Source organism: Lithobates pipiens, unplaced genomic scaffold (genome assembly GCF_037356315.1).
Source record: "Lithobates pipiens isolate NorthernLeopardFrog02 unplaced genomic scaffold, aLitPip1_a1.2 Scaffold_23, whole genome shotgun sequence".
Classification (NCBI taxonomy): Eukaryota; Metazoa; Chordata; class Amphibia; order Anura; family Ranidae; genus Lithobates; species Lithobates pipiens.
The window spans coordinates 74617288-74637968 of record NW_027507785.1 but is presented as its reverse complement, the minus strand read 5'-3'; the positions used below and the strand labels follow the sequence as shown (position 1 = coordinate 74637968).

The window sequence follows — 20681 nt, the reverse complement described above, 5'->3', positions numbered from 1 at the left end:
TTTTTCAAAATTGTCGCTCTTTTTTTGTTTATATTGCAAAAAATAAAAACTGCAGGGGTGATCAAATATCACCAAAAGAAAACTCTGTTTGTGGGAAAAAAAGAACGTCAATTTTGTTTGGGAGCCACGTCGCACGACCGCGCAATTGTCAGTTAAAACGACGCAGTGTCGAATCGCAAAAAGTGGTCTAGTCTTTGGCCTGCAAAATGGTACAGGGCTTAAGTGGTTAAAATACAGAATATTTATTAGACTTGCTGCTGCAGCAGTACTAAAGACGGAATTTTAACTACAGGCAATTTGTTCCTAGCTATAGTCTTACCCCCTATCGCGTCCATAAGAGCTGTGCTAGCATTTATTCTTATGTTACGTATTTTAGGCTGAATTCATGATGAATAAAATCATTTTCTCTAGTAAATGTTCATCATTATACAACTTCTCTCCATTTTAGCTAGTAATATTAAAGTAATGTTAAACCTAAAATGCAAGCATAGAAAAATCAATGAGAGAATATTTTTTAACAGGTGTATGTAGAGTATATAAGAACAGGTTTTATGAAAATGTTAAAATGAATGGATCTTCTAAAGCAAAAAATGTCGTTTGACCTCCTGTATGTAAAACAGTCGCCAGTAATATTTCAAAATATATACAGTATACTGTATATGCAGCGATGTCCGTCCCGGAGAGTAGATATTAGTGTGATGGAGAAGTGATACCCACTGTTGCAAAAACTGAACAATTAAAATTGATAAGGGGAGTGGCTTGCAGTTCACATCAGTAGGGGATGGCAAGAGACCGGCAGAGGACCAGTGGGAACATCTCATCCAGGAACAGTGACAATTTAGGACCTGGATGGGGGTCATAGATGACTTTAGCTCAGGGAGACTATCAGTATGGATTAGAGGATTTTTGTCTGGAATGGGGCTTTAAAGTAGTATTAATTCTTCCACCAAGGAAATTCAAAGCAGAGCTCCACCCAAGAGGGGGAGTTCCGCTTGTTTTCACCCCCTGCTGCCACATTTTGCACTTTTTGGGGGTGAGCGGGTACCTTGTTCTGACAGGTACCCACTCCCACTTCCTGTTCAGATCACTGTGGCGATCCGATCCAGAAGTTTGGCCCCCCTCCTTCCCCAGCAGTCTTCTGGGACACATCACAGGTCCCACAAGACTATGGGGCCATTCACAAGGCGCAGCGCGGCTCGCACAGTAGGACACTGTCTGTGAAAACCCAAAGCTTCACTTCCTGTTTCCCTACCTCACTATGCTGGAGCCTGCACCCGAAGTCAAGTCAACAATCAGTTCGGGTGAGAAAATTACTGGATCCCTGGACAGGTAAGTGTCCTTATATTAAAAGTCAGCAGCTACAGTATTTGTAGCTACTGACTTTTATTTATTTATTTTGGGAAGAGGGGGGGGGGGGGGCTTGGAGTTCCTTTGTTAAGAGTAACTCCACTTTTGTTGAGAAGAAAATATTCCCTGCTGGGTAATCTATGTACAAACTTTATGCAGATTCTTTTGCATTCTGAAGAAAAAACTGTTTGTCTGTGTCCATGTGTAGAGTGAATCTATATGGGAGTGTTTTTCTAATTATCAATCAGCTGCTGCACCTGCAGGGCTCCAATGAGCAAAATTGCAAGGTCTGCATCTATTTAGACATGATTTCCCTTTGGGAGTATTTCACCAAAAATGAGTTTTGTTGCAGGGAATGCTCAAAATCGGTTTATATCTTAGTACATATTGTCTCAGACTTCTGGGAAAATCAGTGAGCCAATCACACAAGCAGGAAATTACATATCTAGGGGGCTATTTGTACACCATCTGTATACACCATCTGTATACACCATCTGTATACAGAACGCCTCCAGTTTGCCATATTGCATTTCACAGAAAACCACAGAGCTGCAGATTGGAAAGGAAAGGTAAGTTTTAATAACATTCAATTCAAAAGACTTGTGTCACAATTGCATACACTATATTATTTATTTTTTGCTATTTTTTTCCCCATGAAAGTGAAGTTACCCTTTAGCATCAATTATTCTTTTAGACTATGGGGTCAATTCACTAATGCCACGTATACACGGTTGGATTTTCTGATGGGAAATGTTCGATGGGAGTTTGTGGTCGGAAATTTCAACTGTGCGTAGGCTCCATCGGACATTTTCCATCGGAATTTCTGTCACACAAAATTTGAGATCTGGATCTCAAATTTTCCAACAACAAAATCCGTTGTTGGAAATTCCGATCGTGTGTACACAATTCCGACTCACAAAGTTCCACACATGCTCGGAATCAAGCAGAAGAGCCACACTGGCTATAGAACTTAAATTATCTTTGCTCATCGTACGTCACCGCGCTCCTGATGTACGGAATTTCTGACAACATTGTGTGACCGTGTGTATGCAAGAAAAGTTTGAGCCAACATCCGTCTGAAAAAATCCTATGGATTTTGTTGTCGGAATGTCCGATTGTGTGTATGTGGCATTAGTGTTGAATACTGCACGAGTTTTTACATGGAAAAAAAAACACCATGCAGTATTTATCTAAATAGCAAAAAATGCCGGCAACATGATTGCTTCTTCTGATAAATATTTATTGGGCTCTAACAGTAGTGCTACATATGAAATTCTAACGCGTTTCGGCTGGAACCTTCCTCACAGCATGAGGAAAACTCTGAACTGAAACACGTTAGCATTTCAAATGTAGCACTACTGTTAGTGCCCAATAAAAATGTATTAGAAGAAGCATTCCTGTGGCCGAGATTTTTAGCTATTTTGATGTTCATGGGACATAACAAGCCTGAGCACCGATATTCAGCTCATTACTCTTCATTTATACAGTAGAGCTTGGGTGAGTTTTTGTCTATATCAGTATATATCTAAAAAGTGGAAAATTCACTAAAAACATGCTTTGCCGCTGTGACTTACCCCGCAAAGCACTTTGTCCTCATGCTGATGAGGACAAGAGCCTCTTACCCACAACCCTGGCCTGGTGGCTGTGGGGTGTGTGAGTGGGGAATTTTCAGAATTTGGAAGCCCCCTTTAACAATAAGGGGGCCCCCTGATATCATAGCCCTCATGTGAATGAGTCAGGGGTACATAGTACCCATATTCACACCAACAAAAGAATGTAACCTAGAAATAGAGACACCCAAACACTTGACAAGTCCTTTATTAACCAGTTTGGCTCTTTTTTTTATTTTTTGCACACATGCAAAAATCTGTATTTTTGGCTATAAACGTACTAAAAAGCCCCCAGAACATAATATATTTTCTGAAAACAGAGACCCTGCAGAATACAAAGATACAGTAGTAGTTTCAATTTATATTTATCTTTGCACGATATTTGCACAACTGTTTATCAAGCATACATTTTCATGAATAAAAATTAATAAAATGAATTTTAGTGCAAACACACACAATATAATACCTAATATTTTTGGGGTAAAATATAAAAGATGGGGTTGTATCAAGTAAATAGATACCCAACATGTCAAGTCATAAAATTGCATGCACCTGCAATACCGTGGAAAAGTACAGTACCCACAAATCCCCATATGTGACACATAAAAGCCTTTACTGTGCTAATCGGTTTAGAGTTAAAGGAGAAGTTTTGGCAGCGGCGGCCGGTCCATAAGGGGCGAAGGAGCACCGCCTCCTAATCTCCTAAAATCCTAATTAGAACCTGAGGTTCTAATTGGCTTCAAAAAGGTTGGGCTCGGGGCACAGTGCCACGTACATGTGACATTAGCGAATCGATATTTGCTATTGGCTTCTCCTCCTGGCCAATCGGGACAGGAGGCGGATCTTAAGACCTGATTAGCCAGGAGAAGATGCCGGTGAAGCTATGACCTGGATAGGATAAGTGCGGACCTGCCGTCCCCCTGCCCCCCAAAAATGGAACATCAACCACTGCTGTATTCCACCAGCTCTAAGCCCAAGAACTGAGCAATCACTTGACCACTGATTGCTCGGTTCTCGGCTTACTATGAGCAGGGAGCAGTGACTAGTGATGGACGAACGTTTCGCCCGGCGGTCGTTTCGCGGCGAATTTCCGACATTCGCGGTCCGCACGTTCGAACGCCTTTTTCCGTCGTTCGCCGCGGCGGACTTACGTGTTTAATGTATACAAGAACTTTAACCTTTGGTGACACGTTTATCATGTGATACAGGACAGCCAATTGAGACATGACAGCACATGGACACTTGGACATTCCCCCTAACCTATAAATACACCCGATCCGGTGGCCATTTTACATTCTTTCTTCTGTTACGATAGGGACAGGTTCCTGTGTGGAGTAGGGAGAGATAAACCACTAGCTATTTGGTACACAAAAGTTCTTTTCAGGACTGGTATAGGTGTTAGGTGTTGATAGGTTTGCTGTGCTGCTGATTCTTGCAGCAGCCTGAGTGTCTTTTGTTAGTTTAGAGAAAGGGAAAGGACGGTGTATGCTACAGGGACAGCCAGATTAGTCTTTCATCATCATCATCATCATCATCATCATTAGCTGTTACTATCAAGGTCCACAAAAGAGCTGTTCCAGTAACCACTAATCGTTCTCTTTTTTTGCCAATTTGTATAGGGACAGGAAGGAAGCAGTGTTGTCAGGCAGTGAGGGTAATTTTAAAGACTTGCTGTTATTATTAGTTCCACAAAGGTTCTTTTCAGGACTGGTATCAGTGGTACAGTAATAGGCTTGTACATGTATAATATTCTTTCTTCCAAATATAGAAAGGATATTATACTTGACTGCTGCCCTTCTGCTGCAGTCTGCTAAACATTCACAACTCACTTGTTCCACAAAAGTTCTTATAAGGACTGGTAACTTGGTATAGGGTGCTACGGTACATAGGCTTGAGTGCGGTACAGTCTGCTGTTCTGTAAGGACCGCTATCGGTCCACAATAGATAGGGTTGACGTGCACCACTGCTGACCGCTGCCCTATACTGCAGCAGTCCTTCAGCGGTATAGGGACTGACGTACAGTCTGCTAATCACTAACACACAACCTGCTTGTTCCACAAAAGTTCTTATAAGGACTGGTAACTTGGTATAGGGTGCTACGGTACATAGGCTTGAGTGCGGTACAGTCTGCTGTTCTGTAAGGACCGCTATCGGTCCACAATAGATAGGGTTGACGTGCACCACTGCTGACCGCTGCCCTATACTGCAGCAGTCCTTCAGCGGTATAGGGACTGACGTACAGTCTGCTAATCACTAACACACAACCTGCTTGTTCCACAAAAGTTCTTATAAGGACTGGTAACTTGGTATAGGGTGCTACGGTACATAGGCTTGAGTGCGGTACAGTCTGCTGTTCTGTAAGGACCGCTATCGGTCCACAATAGATAGGGTTGACGTGCACCACTGCTGACCGCTGCCCTATACTGCAGCAGTCCTTCAGCGGTATAGGGACTGACGTACAGTCTGCTAAACACTAATACACAACCTGCTTGGTCCACAAAAGTTCTTATAAGGACTGGTAACTTGGTATAGGGTGCTACGGTACATAGGCTTGAGTGCGGTACAGTCTGCTGTTCTGTAAGGACCGCTATCGGTCCACAATAGATAGGGTTGACGTGCACCACTGCTGACCGCTGCCCTATACTGCAGCAGTCCTTCAGCGGTATAGGGACTGACGTACAGTCTGCTAAACACTAATACACAACCTGCTTGGTCCACAAAAGTTCTTATAAGGACTGGTAACTTGGTATAGGGTGCTACGGTACATAGGCTTGAGTGCGGTACAGTCTGCTGTTCTGTAAGGACCGCTATCGGTCCACAATAGATAGGGTTGACGTGCACCACTGCTGACCGCTGCCCTATACTGCAGCAGTCCTTTAGCGGTATAGGGACTGACGTACAGTCTGCTAAACACTAATACACAACCTGCTTGGTCCACAAAAGTTCTTATAAGGACTGGTAACTTGGTATAGGGTGCTACGGTACATAGGCTTGAGTGCGGTACAGTCTGCTGTTCTGTAAGGACCGCTATCGGTCCACAATAGATAGGGTTGACGTGCACCACTGCTGACCGCTGCCCTATACTGCAGCAGTCCTTCAGCGGTATAGGGACTGACGTACAGTCTGCTAAACACTAATACACAACCTGCTTGGTCCACAAAAGTTCTTATAAGGACTGGTAACTTGGTATAGGGTGCTACGGTACATAGGCTTGAGTGCGGTACAGTCTGCTGTTCTGTAAGGACCGCTATCGGTCCACAATAGATAGGGTTGACGTGCACCACTGCTGACCGCTGCCCTATACTGCAGCAGTCCTTCAGCGGTATAGGGACTGACGTACAGTCTGCTAAACACTAATACACAACCTGCTTGGTCCACAAAAGTTCTTATAAGGACTGGTAACTTGGTATAGGGTGCTACGGTACATAGGCTTGAGTGCGGTACAGTCTGCTGTTCTGTAAGGACCGCTATAGGTCCACAATAGATAGGGTTGACGTGCACCACTGCTGACCGCTGCCCTATACTGCAGCAGTCCTTCAGCGGTATAGGGACTGACGTACAGTCTGCTCACTTCCTTGACCCAAAAAAGCACACCGTACTATATGCCCCTACCCTCCTCTTTGAAGAGGTTGAGCGGTGTCATATTTCTACTGGGGCTGCTTATGATATCCCTGTGCTGTGCTGACTTCCTCCTGGGGGTTCTTATTATGAAGGGATCACACTATCCCTGTGCTGTGCTGACTTCCTCCTGGGGGTTCTTATTATGAGGGGATCACACCATCCCTGTGCTGTGCTGACTTCCTCCTGGGGCTGCTTACGGTGCTGCTGTCAGTGCTGTATGTCACGGTGCTGCTGTCAGCGCTGTATGTCACGGTGCTGCTGTCAGCGCTGTATGTCACGGTGCTGCTGTCAGCGCTGTATGTCACGGTGCTGCTGTCAGCGCTGTATGTCACGGTGCTGCTGTCAGCGCTGTATGTCACGGTGCTGCTGTCAGCGCTGTATGTCACGGTGCTGCTGTCAGCGCTGTATGTCACGGTGCTGCTGTCAGTGCTCTGTATTACGGTGCTGCTGTCAGATGCCTCTATCACGGTGCATGTGTCATTCCGGTATGTCACACTGCTGGTGATCATCTCCTGCACCCTCTTCTTTGCCTACCCTGGTCCCTGACCTTCCCTCTCCTCCATTGCCTTCATTAGCTCCATAGTCCTGAATTGTTAGAACAATTTCCCAAATAAAATAAAAATGCTTGTAGTTATCGATCCCAAATTCACCTCATACATGTATTATGTCATTGTCCAGATGGTGGGACTACGTTTTACCCCCTAATAATTACCACGTGGCCGCAAATTCGACATGAAGGTTTGCAAAGTTCGCCTCCCACTGAAGTCAATGGGGCCCGCGGCGAACGTTCGGTTTCGCGAACGTTTGGGTCCGTTCGCATTTCGCTTTCGCGAAACGTCCCGTCGGAAGTTCGTCCATCACTAGCAGTGACTGTCACCGCTCTCCACTCTGTTCCTCCAGTGCTCACTAGAGTACTGGAGAGCGGGCAATCACAGCTGGCTTTGGCTCTCAGCCCAGTTCTGAGAGCTGAAGCCAGCTGTCAATCAAGCAGCTGGGTGGATCCCAACAATATGGCTGGGATCCTTACAGCTCTGTGATGACTTTAGCCTGCTAATAGATGACTCTGGGTAATAGGAGAGCAGAAATAATTGCACTCCTATGACCCAGAAGAGAAGTATGACCAAAAAATAAAAACCCAGCAGTGATTAAAAAAAGCTCTGTCTCAAAAAAAATCGTATGGGTACAGTGTTGTATGACCGTGCAATTGTCATTCAAAGTGTGACAGCGCTGAAAGCTGAAAAGTGGCCTGGGCAGGAAGGGGGTAAGAGCGGCCGGAATTGAAGTGGTTAAGATAGCAACTAGGTGAAAATGAAGAACAAATTGTACTTATCATAATTTCTTTATTTTCAAAAATCTTTTAAAAACATTACATCTTAAAAAAACTTACCAAGCCCCTTAGTAAATACTTCGGACTGTCTACTTTCCAAAAAAATACTTATTTGGGGGGTATTTGTACTGTCCTGGCATTTTAGGACCTCAAGAATTGAGATCAATTTTCATTTATACACTATATTGTCAAAGTATTGGAACACCTGCCTTTACACCCACATGAACTTTAATGGCATGCCAGTCTTAGTCTGTAGGGTTCAATATTGAGTTGGCCCACCCTTTGCAGCTATAACAGCTTCAACTCTTCTGGGAAGGCCGTCCGCACGGTTTAGGAGTGTGTCTATGGGAATGTTTGACTATTCTTCCAGAAGCATATTTGTGAGGTCAGGCACTGAACGTTACGTCCCCTCCCCTCCCGCCGCTGCCCTGTGCTTCTGCTGGCTCGACCGTGCTATCGGCGAGCCAGAGAATGAATCGGCCAGCTCTGGAAGTTTACCATAGAGCTGACCAAGGACCAGATGGTCCCTGGTCATCTCTATGACCTTCAGAGGCCAGGCGTGACGTTATGACGTCACATCCGGACTCGGCAGGTTTAAATACTGCCGTTCTTTTACCCAGAAAGGCTGAGATCGCTTTTTTTATTTTATTTTTTATCTCAGACTTTCCAGTATAGAGTAGAGATGTGGGGACTCTCTGTCACGCAGAAGCAAACACATACGTAAGCCGATCCCACTTATGCAAACGGAGTTCAAACCACACATGTGCAGTATCACCGCGAACATCAGTGCGAGAACAATAATTCTAGCCCAAGACCTTCACTGTAACTTTAGAGAGGAGTTCCCCTTAGAAAAAAAAAAATTAAAAGTCAGCAGCTACAAATACTGCAACTGCTGACTTTTAATATTTGGCACTTACCTGTCCCAGGGTCCAACGATGCGGGGGAATGAAGCCCCGCTCGTTCCCCCCTCCGCTCGGCGGTGCCGGCTTTCTAACTGTGGACACCCGGCTGTGGCTTTACAGCCGGGCACCCAGTGCACATGTGCGAGCGGCGCGCGCTCCGTGATTGGCCGCACAGTCACCTGGGACCCAGATGACTGACAGAAGGGAGGGGGCAGAGCTGAGCCCTTCCTGTGCCGAGGGGAAGTGCACCAGTCCAGGCACTGAAGTAGGCAGACTACGAGGGACCCCCTAGCAACGGGCATTTAGAGGTGAGTTAAAAAAAATATCCACATTTTTTAGGAATTTTGATGATTTTTTATTTTTTTTTATGTGCAACACCACTTTAAAGAGGGATTCCACCAAAAAAAAAAAAATATTAAAAGCCAGCAGCTATAAATACTACAGCTGCTGACTTTTAATAAATGGACACTCACCTGTCCCGGGTTCCAGGGATGCCGGCAGCCGAGGCCGATCGATCGCTCGGCTCTCGACTGCTGCCGCCACCATTCTAGGTGAGGGAATCAGGAAGTGAAGCGAATCGGCTTCACTTCCCGGTTCCCTACTGCGCATGCGCGAGCCGCGACGCGCAATAGGAAATCTCCGCGCTGTCACTGGGACCCGTGTGTGTCCCAGCAGACAGTGCGGCAGGGCAGGAAATGGCGTAGACTCCCACGGGAGTCTATGCCCGGAAGTGGGTGAAAATACCTGTCTTTGACAGGTATCTCCACCCCCCCTCCCCCCTGAAAGGTGTCAATTGTGACACCGGAGGGGGGGGGGGAGGGATCCGATCAGCGGAGGTTCCACTTTAGGGTGGAATCCCGCTTTAAGTATGTAACCTGTAAATATTTTTAAAGGATAGCCTATGGAGAAGTACTGAAATTTGGCGCCATTCCCCAAGTGTGTGCAATTTTAAAGTGTTAGGTTTCTATCTACTCAGCGTAACATCATCTTTCACATTATACAAACAAAACGGGCTAACTTTAAGTTTTTTTTTTTAATTCATGAATGTTTTTTCCAAAAAAAAAAAACATTTGAAAAATTATGCGTGCCATAAAAAGTTGCTATGGCCGCCATTTTATTCTCTAGGGTCTGATAGAAATATATATATATATATATATATATATATATATATATATATATATATATTATGTTTGGGGGCTCTGAGTAATTTTATAGCAAAAGAATGATGATTTATAAGAGAATTGTCCGAATTGGTCCGGGCTGGGAATGGTTAAAATGCCATCATTGGAGCAGAGCCATTTATTATATCAGATGTCTCTGTGAGGTGAATTATAACACGATGACTTCTCCCCTCACTGTGTGTGTAAAACTATGAGGGAGGACTTTCCCGCTGTGACTGGCACCTGCCTCAGGTAAGCGCAGGCACACGCCCACTCGCTGTGGAAGCCACCAATCAGCATTTTGCCCTGGCGCGCCGCATCCAATCGGCGTGACTTTCGGAGCAAGCTAAAGGCTGGAGCCGGCGGGACAAGATGGCGCCGCAGATTCTGTGGCGGCCGGGGTCTAGTCTCCAGGGAGCTGCGGCTGGTCAGGCCGGTGGCGAGTCGGTGTTCGGTCCCTGGAGAGTGAACAGAGAACGGCTCACAAGGAGCATCCTCAGGGGTGCAGGGAGCCCCGGGCCACAGCCGGGCGGAGGCAGCGCTCTGCGACAGGTGAATGTGCCGACGTCAGCATTAACTCTCCCCAGGCTGGAAAATAATGAGCGCCATGATCCGTCCCTGGGTCACATGGAGTTGGTTTGGAACCTTTGATGGTTTAATGAATAAAATGTACTTATAGCTGTTTATATTTACTGCCTGAATGTGACCTGGCCTAAAATGTGACAGGCCCCCCCCCTCCACACTGCACCCCCCCCTCCACTGTGTCTCCCCCTCACACGGCACCCCCCTCCACCGCATCTCCCTCAAACTGTGCCCCCCTCCACCGTGTCTCTCTCACACACACACACACACACACTGGGTCCCCCTCCACCTCGTCCCTCACTCACACCGTGTCCCCCCCCTCACACTGCGCCCACCTTCACCGCGTCCTCCCACACAGCCCTCACACCATGTCCCCCTTCACCGTATACCCCACACACCGCGTCCCTCCCACACTGCGCCCCCTTCCACCGTGTCCTCCTCACACCGCACTCCCCACACTGTACCCCTCTCCATCGCATCCCCCTCCACTGCACCCCCCCACACAGCCCCCCCTCACAACTATGTCAGCCCCACACTGCGTTGTCCCACCTGCACCGCTGCGTCCCACACCGTGCCCCCCTTTAAACCCGTACACATATTGTTATGCAGGTTCTGAGGCAAATTTAATGCAGATAAGGCATTAAGTGACTTTAATTACCACCTTAATCAGCCACAGAACCTGTGTAATTAATGTGTGTTCAGGTTTTAAGGGATGAGGTGGCAATCCTGACTGCGCCCCCTCACACGCCACCCCCACACCCCGTCCCCCCCACTCACCCCAACGATTATCGCTAACCATAACTCTAACAACTACTGCTTGCTCTTACTCTAAGCCCCCGTACACACAGTCGGACATTCCGACAACAAAATCCATCGGATTTTGTCCGAAACTGGTGTTGCGCACACACGGCTGGACAAAGTTGTTGGAAAATCCGATCGTTCGGAACGTGATGACGTTCGTTCATTGCGTCGGGACTACATTCAGGCTAGTAGCCAATAGCTTTGGTCTCGTAATTTGATCTGCGCATGCGTGGCACTTTGTCCGATCGGAATTCTCTACAAACGATCGGAAAAAGTCAGATCGGATTTTGTTGTTGTAAAATTTGAGGTCCTGCTCTCAATTTTTTTCCGTCGGAAATAGTCCGATAGAGTCCACACATGATCGGATTTTTCAACAATATAATCCGTTCGGACCTTTTCCATTGGAATTTCCGACCGTGTATACGGGGCATAATGATTACCGCTAACATTTATGATTACCTCTAACTCTAGCCCTTAACCCCAGCATGCGACTTTGGACACTTAAAGGGGTTGTAAAGGTAAATGTTTTTTCACCTTAATGCATTCTATGCATTAAGGTGAAAAAACATCTGACACTGCCGGCGCTCCCAGTCCCCCCGTTTTACTTACCTGACCCCTCGAAAATCCCGCGCTCACCCCTGCCGTCCTCTTCGCCGCTCAGCCTGGCCGCTGATTGGCTGGAGTGGATGGATTGAAAGCGGCGCAGCCATTGGCTCGCGCTGCTGTCAATCACATCCAATGACGCAGCGCGCCGGGGGCGGGGCCTTGTGATACAGCGAGCGGCTATAGCCGCCGGCTGTATCACGGGAGCGCGCCCGCAGGTGCTTCTCACCAATGCGAGGGAGCTCGCATGAACGTGAGAAGCACCTGTGGGAAGAAGCAGAGACAGCCGCCGAGGGACCCCAGAAGAGCAGGTTCGGGGCCACTCTGTGCAAAATGAGTGGCACAGTGGAGGTAAGTATAACATGTTTGTTATTTTAAAAAAATAAAAAATTTGACTTTACAATCCCTTTAAATGTTCCTGCACTACTTTGATGTGACTTGAGTGCCAAAGAGTGTAGTCGCACTCCATGAACAAAACTGTCATACTTCTCTATTAGCCGAAAAAAAAAAAAAAGTGTGTTAAAAAAAAAAAAAAAAATGCACCGCAAAACACGCAGGAAAACGCATCAATCGCAACACGCAAAGGTGTGAACCTATCCTTACTGTGAGAAGAGATAGAAAGAGAACGCATGGGAAGGGGGTTTGGGTCGGCAGTCTTAGCAACATGGCCCCCTCTGGGAGATTTTTAGTCAGACATACAGTACAGTATAGGCCCACACCGAGAGCAAGGGCATTATTCAACTTCCATAAAAGTTACACCCTTTGAAGGAAAGAGGGGGATATCTGGACTTTGTATGAAGCACACCACCAGAATCAAACAAATCAATTAGCACACACACACACACACACACACACACACTTTTCATGATATGTAAAAATTATATTGGATGTGAACCCAAACATCCATATGGACATGATTGATAGTACACATAATATTGTAAAAAGTGATTCAAAAGTAATCTCTAAGTAAAGACATAATGGCTGTGACAATGTATCAGTAGAAATCTCTACGCGTTTCATGGATGACCTCCACTTGTCAGGAGCAGATGCAAGTTAGCTGTGTCTGAAATGAGATATAACTGCCAAATAATATAATAGATAGAATAGCAGGAAGAGGGGGAACAATAACTTAATCCCAACACTCTTGCCTATGAGTAGGCTAAAAGAATCAAAAACATAGGTGATATTCATGACTGGAGGCACTATGGAAACATCAGCTCTGGGAACTGAGGAGGTGGTAACTGCGGCAGCACGGCGGTAAATATACAGCAGAAATTGAGCATCAGGAGGGGTATGATCCCAAATCAACAGGGGTGATTGTAGTGAGTTCTGGGTAGCTGCCCATAGGGCTTCTGTGAAAAGATTGTGTATCATTGTAATGACTACACAGCTGATAATTGGGGAAAATAGGAAAGCCATAGCCAGATAGAGGCTAAAAGAGATGAGAGATGAAAACCAAAACCTCAAGTGAAAAGTAGAAGGATGTGAGAGTCTCACCATACAATAAGTGATTAAGACAGAAAATAGCACAACAGGGTGTGGTATAAATACCCGCCATACTGCCGCAGGACCTCACCAACGTCATGCTGCGTGCTGATGGGAAGGTGGTGCCAGTGCACAAGCGACCATTGATGCCCTGCATTGGATGCCCAAACCCTTCCTCATGGCGCATGCAGATAGAAAAACAGCGCCAGCCTGTGACATCACGATTAACGTCAAGGGTACGGCTTGTGGGCGTGGCGTCGATGCGCAGCGAGAGCTAGCCTGTCTCAAGTGACTGAATATTGGGAGAGGAGGGGAGGGCCCCGGGGCGCGACGCAGTTCCCGGAGGTGACGCAAACATACCGCACACCCCCAGCAACGCAAAACAGAGTGGATATATCCTACCATAATTCATATATGTAATATTAGCAGATGTATGACACAGACTGAACTGATCATAGTACCATACAGCGGTGTGTGCTTCCATCCCTTTATTTGAAATGCATTTAGAAATATAACCCCCCCTCTCTTCTTTCTTCACATGATGCGGGGGTGGAGACATAAGAACTTTTCATGGTCGTCTCACATAAAGTCCCAATATTTTATTTTTCTAAAAGCTACACCCTTTGTTTTTATCTATAGATGCCCCTTACCTGTATAAGCAGCTTTTTAGTAAAGGTGAAACTAACCCTTTAGAGAGTTGGGTCACCCTTGCCTAAAAAACTGCCTATACAGGTAAGAGGCGTCTGTAGATTAAAAAAAAAAAAAAAAAACTTTGAAACTTTGACAAAAGTTGAATAATGCCCTTGCTATCAGTGTAGACCTTTTACTTACCTCCTGAAGCCTGACTGGAATAATCCCAGGATGTTGCTAAGTGAGGCCTAGTCACCACTGCTCACCTTCCCCATCACAGGAGTGAGCTCTCAAATGCTGAGCTCATGCATCAGGGAGAAGAGTGCATGTGAGGGGGTTTGATGGGGGAGGTGAGCAGTGATGACTAGGTCTCACTTAGCAGCTTCAGGAGGTATGTAAATGGCCTACATCTATAGCAAGGGTATTATTTGGCTTTAGTCAGAGCTACACAGTTTGTTTCTATCTAAGAACACCACAGAAAACATGCAACAATTCCATTGGGGGATGCCCCCTTGGACTTTATCAATGGCAGAATAAAGGATGTATATAGGTCAAATAATTAAAAGGCATAACAATGCCAACTTTATTAATATACAAAAAATAGAAACAGTGCATATAGCATACAAATATATTTGACAATCATAAATTGTAACAGTACATCAATGAATGAGCATATATTTAAGGTAACATGAAATAACCCAAACTTGCAATTCCAAAGTGCCACCCAAAACAATAAGATCAGCAGATTGGATATTCAACCATAAACCCAACATGTTGTGCATTTTCCTTCTTCAGGGGTGGTCTATTATGGAACAAAGTTGGGATATTATTTTCTTATCTGTAATGTGAATATGAAAAAATATATAGTGGTGGAAGCATTTTGATATATGGAACAACATCAAAAAACGCACAATCTATTGTAAAGCAATTTCAAACCCAAAAGTACTCACATCAGACTCATTGAAAACAGTAAAAACAGCAATACAGAGACACAGTAGATGCTGGTCGCACGACTCCTCACATCCATACAGTGCAGATGGTAACACACACATCCATAGCTCGGGTGTCAAATTGCATCCACAAAAGACACCTGATAAATACCACAAAAAGAGTTTGTGTTGTAAAAATAATCATACATGAAAAACAAAAAAGAGAGAGAAATCCCTATTTTAGCCTAAGTACACAATTGTGTGGGTATATAGTATACACTTTACAGGTCCCAAAAAACTGCGGCCCATTCACAAAGTGCAGGGTGCGTCACACATACGCAGTAGGAAACAGACTTCAAAGCCGCGTTTCGCTCCGCCCCCCCCCCCCCCGGAGCTTAGTCATAGGGATCCCTTAATCAAGATGGTGGCGCAAGCAGCAGATCGCTGCTTACTTAATACTAGACTAACTTAGGCTGGATTCACACCTATGCATTTTTGGTGCTTTTTACAGTTTTGCACTACAGTCCATTTACCATGGTTTCCTATGGAACACATTTTTTAGTGCAAATCTGCAAAATGCAAAAAGCACAAAAAATGCATAGGTGGGAATCAGGCCTTAGTATAGTATTTGTAGCTGCTGACTTTTTTTTGTTGAGAGGTTTGATGGGGGACTGGAGCTCTTCTTTAATGGCATCCCAAATGAGACAAAGTCATGCAGCTGAAAAAGACACATGAGCTGCTTTTTCACTTGTAGGGCAGCTTATGAAAATGATGGCAATGCATATCATAGTGTGAATAGGACCGGACCTAGGAATGTTTTCATAGTTTCACAATCATCCTGTGTGCCTTCTCACTGGAAGACACCCAACATTATCCAACTCTTTTTCCTCCCAAGCTTTAATGTCCCTGGCCCACCCCTTTCTTTGGTCGAATTTGAGTTCTTTCAATCATGGAGGCTCAGCATCACATAAGGGAATTCCCTAGGGGAGTCCCTTACCTGCAAATACATCCTTGCTAGGTTTGCCTGCTGCATTGCGGCAGAGAGCTCTTGAGAGGAGTACCAAGGCAGGGTGCTGGGATGTTTTTAGAAAGCTGTGCTCATCACCCTGCTGGCCCCTCCCACCAGCCATAATTTATCTGCATTACATAGAGAAGCACAGAGATCCAGTGATGTCATCACAGGGTCTAAAATAAGGTAAGATCTAATTTTTGTGGGGGGTGGAGAGAAGGAACCAGAGAAGGCAGAACATAAGCAGATTACAATTCAGCTGTAAGTTTCCTTATATTTTTATCCTCACAGGTAGTGATGGACGAACTTCCGACGGGACGTTTCGCGAAAGCGAAATGCGAACGGACCCAAACGTTCGCGAAACCGAACGTTCGCCGCGGGCCCCATTGACTTCAATGGGAGGCGAACTTTGCAAACCTTCATGTCGAATTTGCGGCCACGTGGTAATTATTAGGGGGTAAAACGTAGTCCCACCATCTGGACAATGACATAATACATGTATGAGGTGAATTTGGGATCGATAACTACAAGCATTTTTATTTTATTTGGGAAATTGTTCTAACAATTCAGGACTATGGAGCTAATGAAGGCAATGGAGGAGAGGGAAGGTCAGGGACCAGGGTAGGCAAAGAAGAGGGTGCAGGAGATGATCACCAGCAGCGTGACATACCGGAATGACACATGCACCGTGATAGAGGCATCTGACAGCAGCACCGTAATACAGAGCACTGACAGCAGCACCGTGACATACAGCGCTGACAGCAGCACCGTGACATACAGCGCTGACAGCAGCACCGTGACATACAGCGCTGACAGCAGCACCGTGACATACAGCGCTGACAGCAGCACCGTGACATACAGCGCTGACAGCAGCACCGTGACATACAGCGCTGACAGCAGCACCGTGACATACAGCGCTGACAGCAGCACCGTGACATACAGCACTGACAGCAGCACCGTAAGCAGCCCCAGGAGGAAGTCAGCACAGCACAGGGATGGTGTGATCCCCTCATAATAAGAACCCCCAGGAGGAAGTCAGCACAGCACAGGGATAGTGTGATCCCTTCATAATAAGAACCCCCAGGAGGAAGTCAGCACAGCACAGGGATATCATAAGCAGCCCCAGTAGAAATATGACACCGCTCAACCTCTTCAAAGAGGAGGGTAGGGGCATATAGTACGGTGTGCTTTTTTGGGTCAAGGAAGTGAGCAGACTGTACGTCAGTCCCTATACCGCTGAAGGACTGCTGCAGTATAGGGCAGCGGTCAGCAGTGGTGCACGTCAACCCTATCTATTGTGGACCTATAGCGGTCCTTACAGAACAGCAGACTGTACCGCACTCAAGCCTATGTACCGTAGCACCCTATACCAAGTTACCAGTCCTTATAAGAACTTTTGTGGACCAAGCAGGTTGTGTATTAGTGTTTAGCAGACTGTACGTCAGTCCCTATACCGCTGAAGGACTGCTGCAGTATAGGGCAGCGGTCAGCAGTGGTGCACGTCAACCCTATCTATTGTGGACCGATAGCGGTCCTTACAGAACAGCAGACTGTACCGCACTCAAGCCTATGTACCGTAGCACCCTATACCAAGTTACCAGTCCTTATAAGAACTTTTGTGGACCAAGCAGGTTGTGTATTAGTGTTTAGCAGACTGTACGTCAGTCCCTATACCGCTGAAGGACTGCTGCAGTATAGGGCAGCGGTCAGCAGTGGTGCACGTCAACCCTATCTATTGTGGACCGATAGCGGTCCTTACAGAACAGCAGACTGTACCGCACTCAAGCCTATGTACCGTAGCACCCTATACCAAGTTACCAGTCCTTATAAGAACTTTTGTGGACCAAGCAGGTTGTGTATTAGTGTTTAGCAGACTGTACGTCAGTCCCTATACCGCTGAAGGACTGCTGCAGTATAGGGCAGCGGTCAGCAGTGGTGCACGTCAACCCTATCTATTGTGGACCGATAGCGGTCCTTACAGAACAGCAGACTGTACCGCACTCAAGCCTATGTACCGTAGCACCCTATACCAAGTTACCAGTCCTTATAAGAACTTTTGTGGACCAAGCAGGTTGTGTATTAGTGTTTAGCAGACTGTACGTCAGTCCCTATACCGCTGAAGGACTGCTGCAGTATAGGGCAGCGGTCAGCAGTGGTGCACGTCAACCCTATCTATTGTGGACCGATAGCGGTCCTTACAGAACAGCAGACTGTACCGCACTCAAGCCTATGTACCGTAGCACCCTATACCAAGTTACCAGTCCTTATAAGAACTTTTGTGGACCAAGCAGGTTGTGTATTAGTGTTTAGCAGACTGTACGTCAGTCCCTATACCGCTGAAGGACTGCTGCAGTATAGGGCAGCGGTCAGCAGTGGTGCACGTCAACCCTATCTATTGTGGACCGATAGCGGTCCTTACAGAACAGCAGACTGTACCGCACTCAAGCCTATGTACCGTAGCACCCTATACCAAGTTACCAGTCCTTATAAGAACTTTTGTGGACCAAGCAGGTTGTGTATTAGTGTTTAGCAGACTGTACGTCAGTCCCTATACCGCTGAAGGACTGCTGCAGTATAGGGCAGCGGTCAGCAGTGGTGCACGTCAACCCTATCTATTGTGGACCGATAGCGGTCCTTACAGAACAGCAGACTGTACCGCACTCAAGCCTATGTACCGTAGCACCCTATACCAAGTTACCAGTCCTTATAAGAACTTTTGTGGAACAAGCAGGTTGTGTGTTAGTGATTAGCAGACTGTACGTCAGTCCCTATACCGCTGAAGGACTGCTGCAGTATAGGGCAGCGGTCAGCAGTGGTGCACGTCAACCCTATCTATTGTGGACCGATAGCGGTCCTTACAGAACAGCAGACTGTACCGCACTCAAGCCTATGTACCGTAGCACCCTATACCAAGTTACCAGTCCTTATAAGAACTTTTGTGGAACAAGTGAGTTGTGAATGTTTAGCAGACTGCAGCAGAAGGGCAGCAGTCAAGTATAATATCCTTTCTATATTTGGAAGAAAGAATATTATACATGTACAAGCCTATTACTGTACCACTGATACCAGTCCTGAAAAGAACCTTTGTGGAACTAATAATAACAGCAAGTCTTTAAAATTACCCTCACTGCCTGACAACACTGCTTCCTTCCTGTCCCTATACAAATTGGCAAAAAAAGAGAACGATTAGTGGTTACTGGAACAGCTCTTTTGTGGACCTTGATAGTAACAGCTAATGATGATGATGATGATGATGATGATGAAAGACTAATCTGGCTGTCCCTGTAGCATACACCGTCCTTTCCCTTTCTCTAAACTAACAAAAGACACTCAGGCTGCTGCAAGAATCAGCAGCACAGCAAACCTATCAACACCTAACACCTATACCAGTCCTGAAAAGAACTTTTGTGTACCAAATAGCTAGTGGTTTATCTCTCCCTACTCCACACAGGAACCTGTCCCTATCGTAACAGAAGAAAGAATGTAAAATGGCCACCGGATCGGGTGTATTTATAGGTTAGGGGGAATGTCCAAGTGTCCATGTGCTGTCATGTCTCAATTGGCTGTCCTGTATCACATGATAAACGTGTCACCAAAGGTTAAAGTTCTTGTATACATTAAACACGTAAGTCCGCCGCGGCGAACGACGGAAAAAGGCGTTCGAACGTGCGGACCGCGAATGTCGGAAATTCGCCGCGAAACGACCGCCGGGCGAAACGTTCGTCCATCACTACTCACAGGTTCATTTAAGCGTACACACTAATGCTTGTGTTCAGAGGCTAGAACGGGTGTTTGCTTTCAATGGTTGTTTATACAAGCCCCGGAGACCCAATAAGTCTAAAATACTTTTTGCCTTCTGTAACAGAGCTACTTATTTTTTGCATTTATCAGCAAGTTAAAGTTGGCAGTTCTATTCAAGTTTTTTTTTCATAGTTTCCAGGGAATAGAGCAAGCCCTGGAAATTTGCCACCGCTTAGTGAGTGCTCTAAGGAAGTCTCCGGTGTAAAAGATGTGAATGTATTCATCCTAATACAAATGAGGCTGAGTTAAGCCTTTTCACCTTTAACTTTCATGCATGTGTTTTTCAAAATTGCTAAATGATATAGTACTTTAGAACAATTTTCCTCCACTTTTCACTCTGACAAGGTCACATTTCAGATGGGAACAATATTGCATGCATTAGAATATCAAGGCGGATGTGTTTTGTGAGGTGTGGCTGTGCATTTTCAATGGGGATCTGTTCCAGCACAGGCAGAACAATACAATTGATTTCAGGCAGTATTGTTGGCATTATTGGGTGACCTTACTGATACAGAGAAGTGACATAAAGAATGAAAAATGTGAACTTGACAATGATGTATAACTATATATTTAAACTTATTTGATTAGCACAAAATGGGCTTTTAATCTAATTTATTTTCTTGAAAATATCCTTTTTCTCTACTTGAATGATTTATGTGTATATAAACTCTTATGCCACGTACACACGAGTGGAATTTGTGTGGGAAAAATCTTGGATGGCTTTTTTGACGGAATTCTGCTCAAGCTTGGCTTGCATACACACAGCCACACAAAAGTTCTCTGAACTTTCGACCACTAAGAACGCGGTGACGTACAACACTACGACGAGCCAAGAAAATTAAGTTCAATGCTTCCAAGCATGCGTCAAATTGTT

General features: G+C 45.7%; 1 protein-coding gene across 2 annotated transcripts in view; it reads left to right on the top strand.

Annotated features, from left to right (window-relative positions):
- Nucleotides 1–10245: 10245 nt before the first annotated feature.
- LOC143927673 (uncharacterized) overlaps nucleotides 10246–20681 on the top strand; it is an 87931-nt gene continuing 77495 nt past the window's right edge. The window contains exon 1 of one of the 2 annotated variants that reach the window (XM_077451899.1): nucleotides 10246–10519. In XM_077451899.1, the coding sequence (XP_077308025.1) occupies nucleotides 10340–10519 (180 nt within the window). In that variant the 5' untranslated portion in view covers nucleotides 10246–10339. The remainder of the gene's footprint in view (nucleotides 10520–20681) is intronic. The other variant, XM_077451900.1, reaches the window with a different exon arrangement.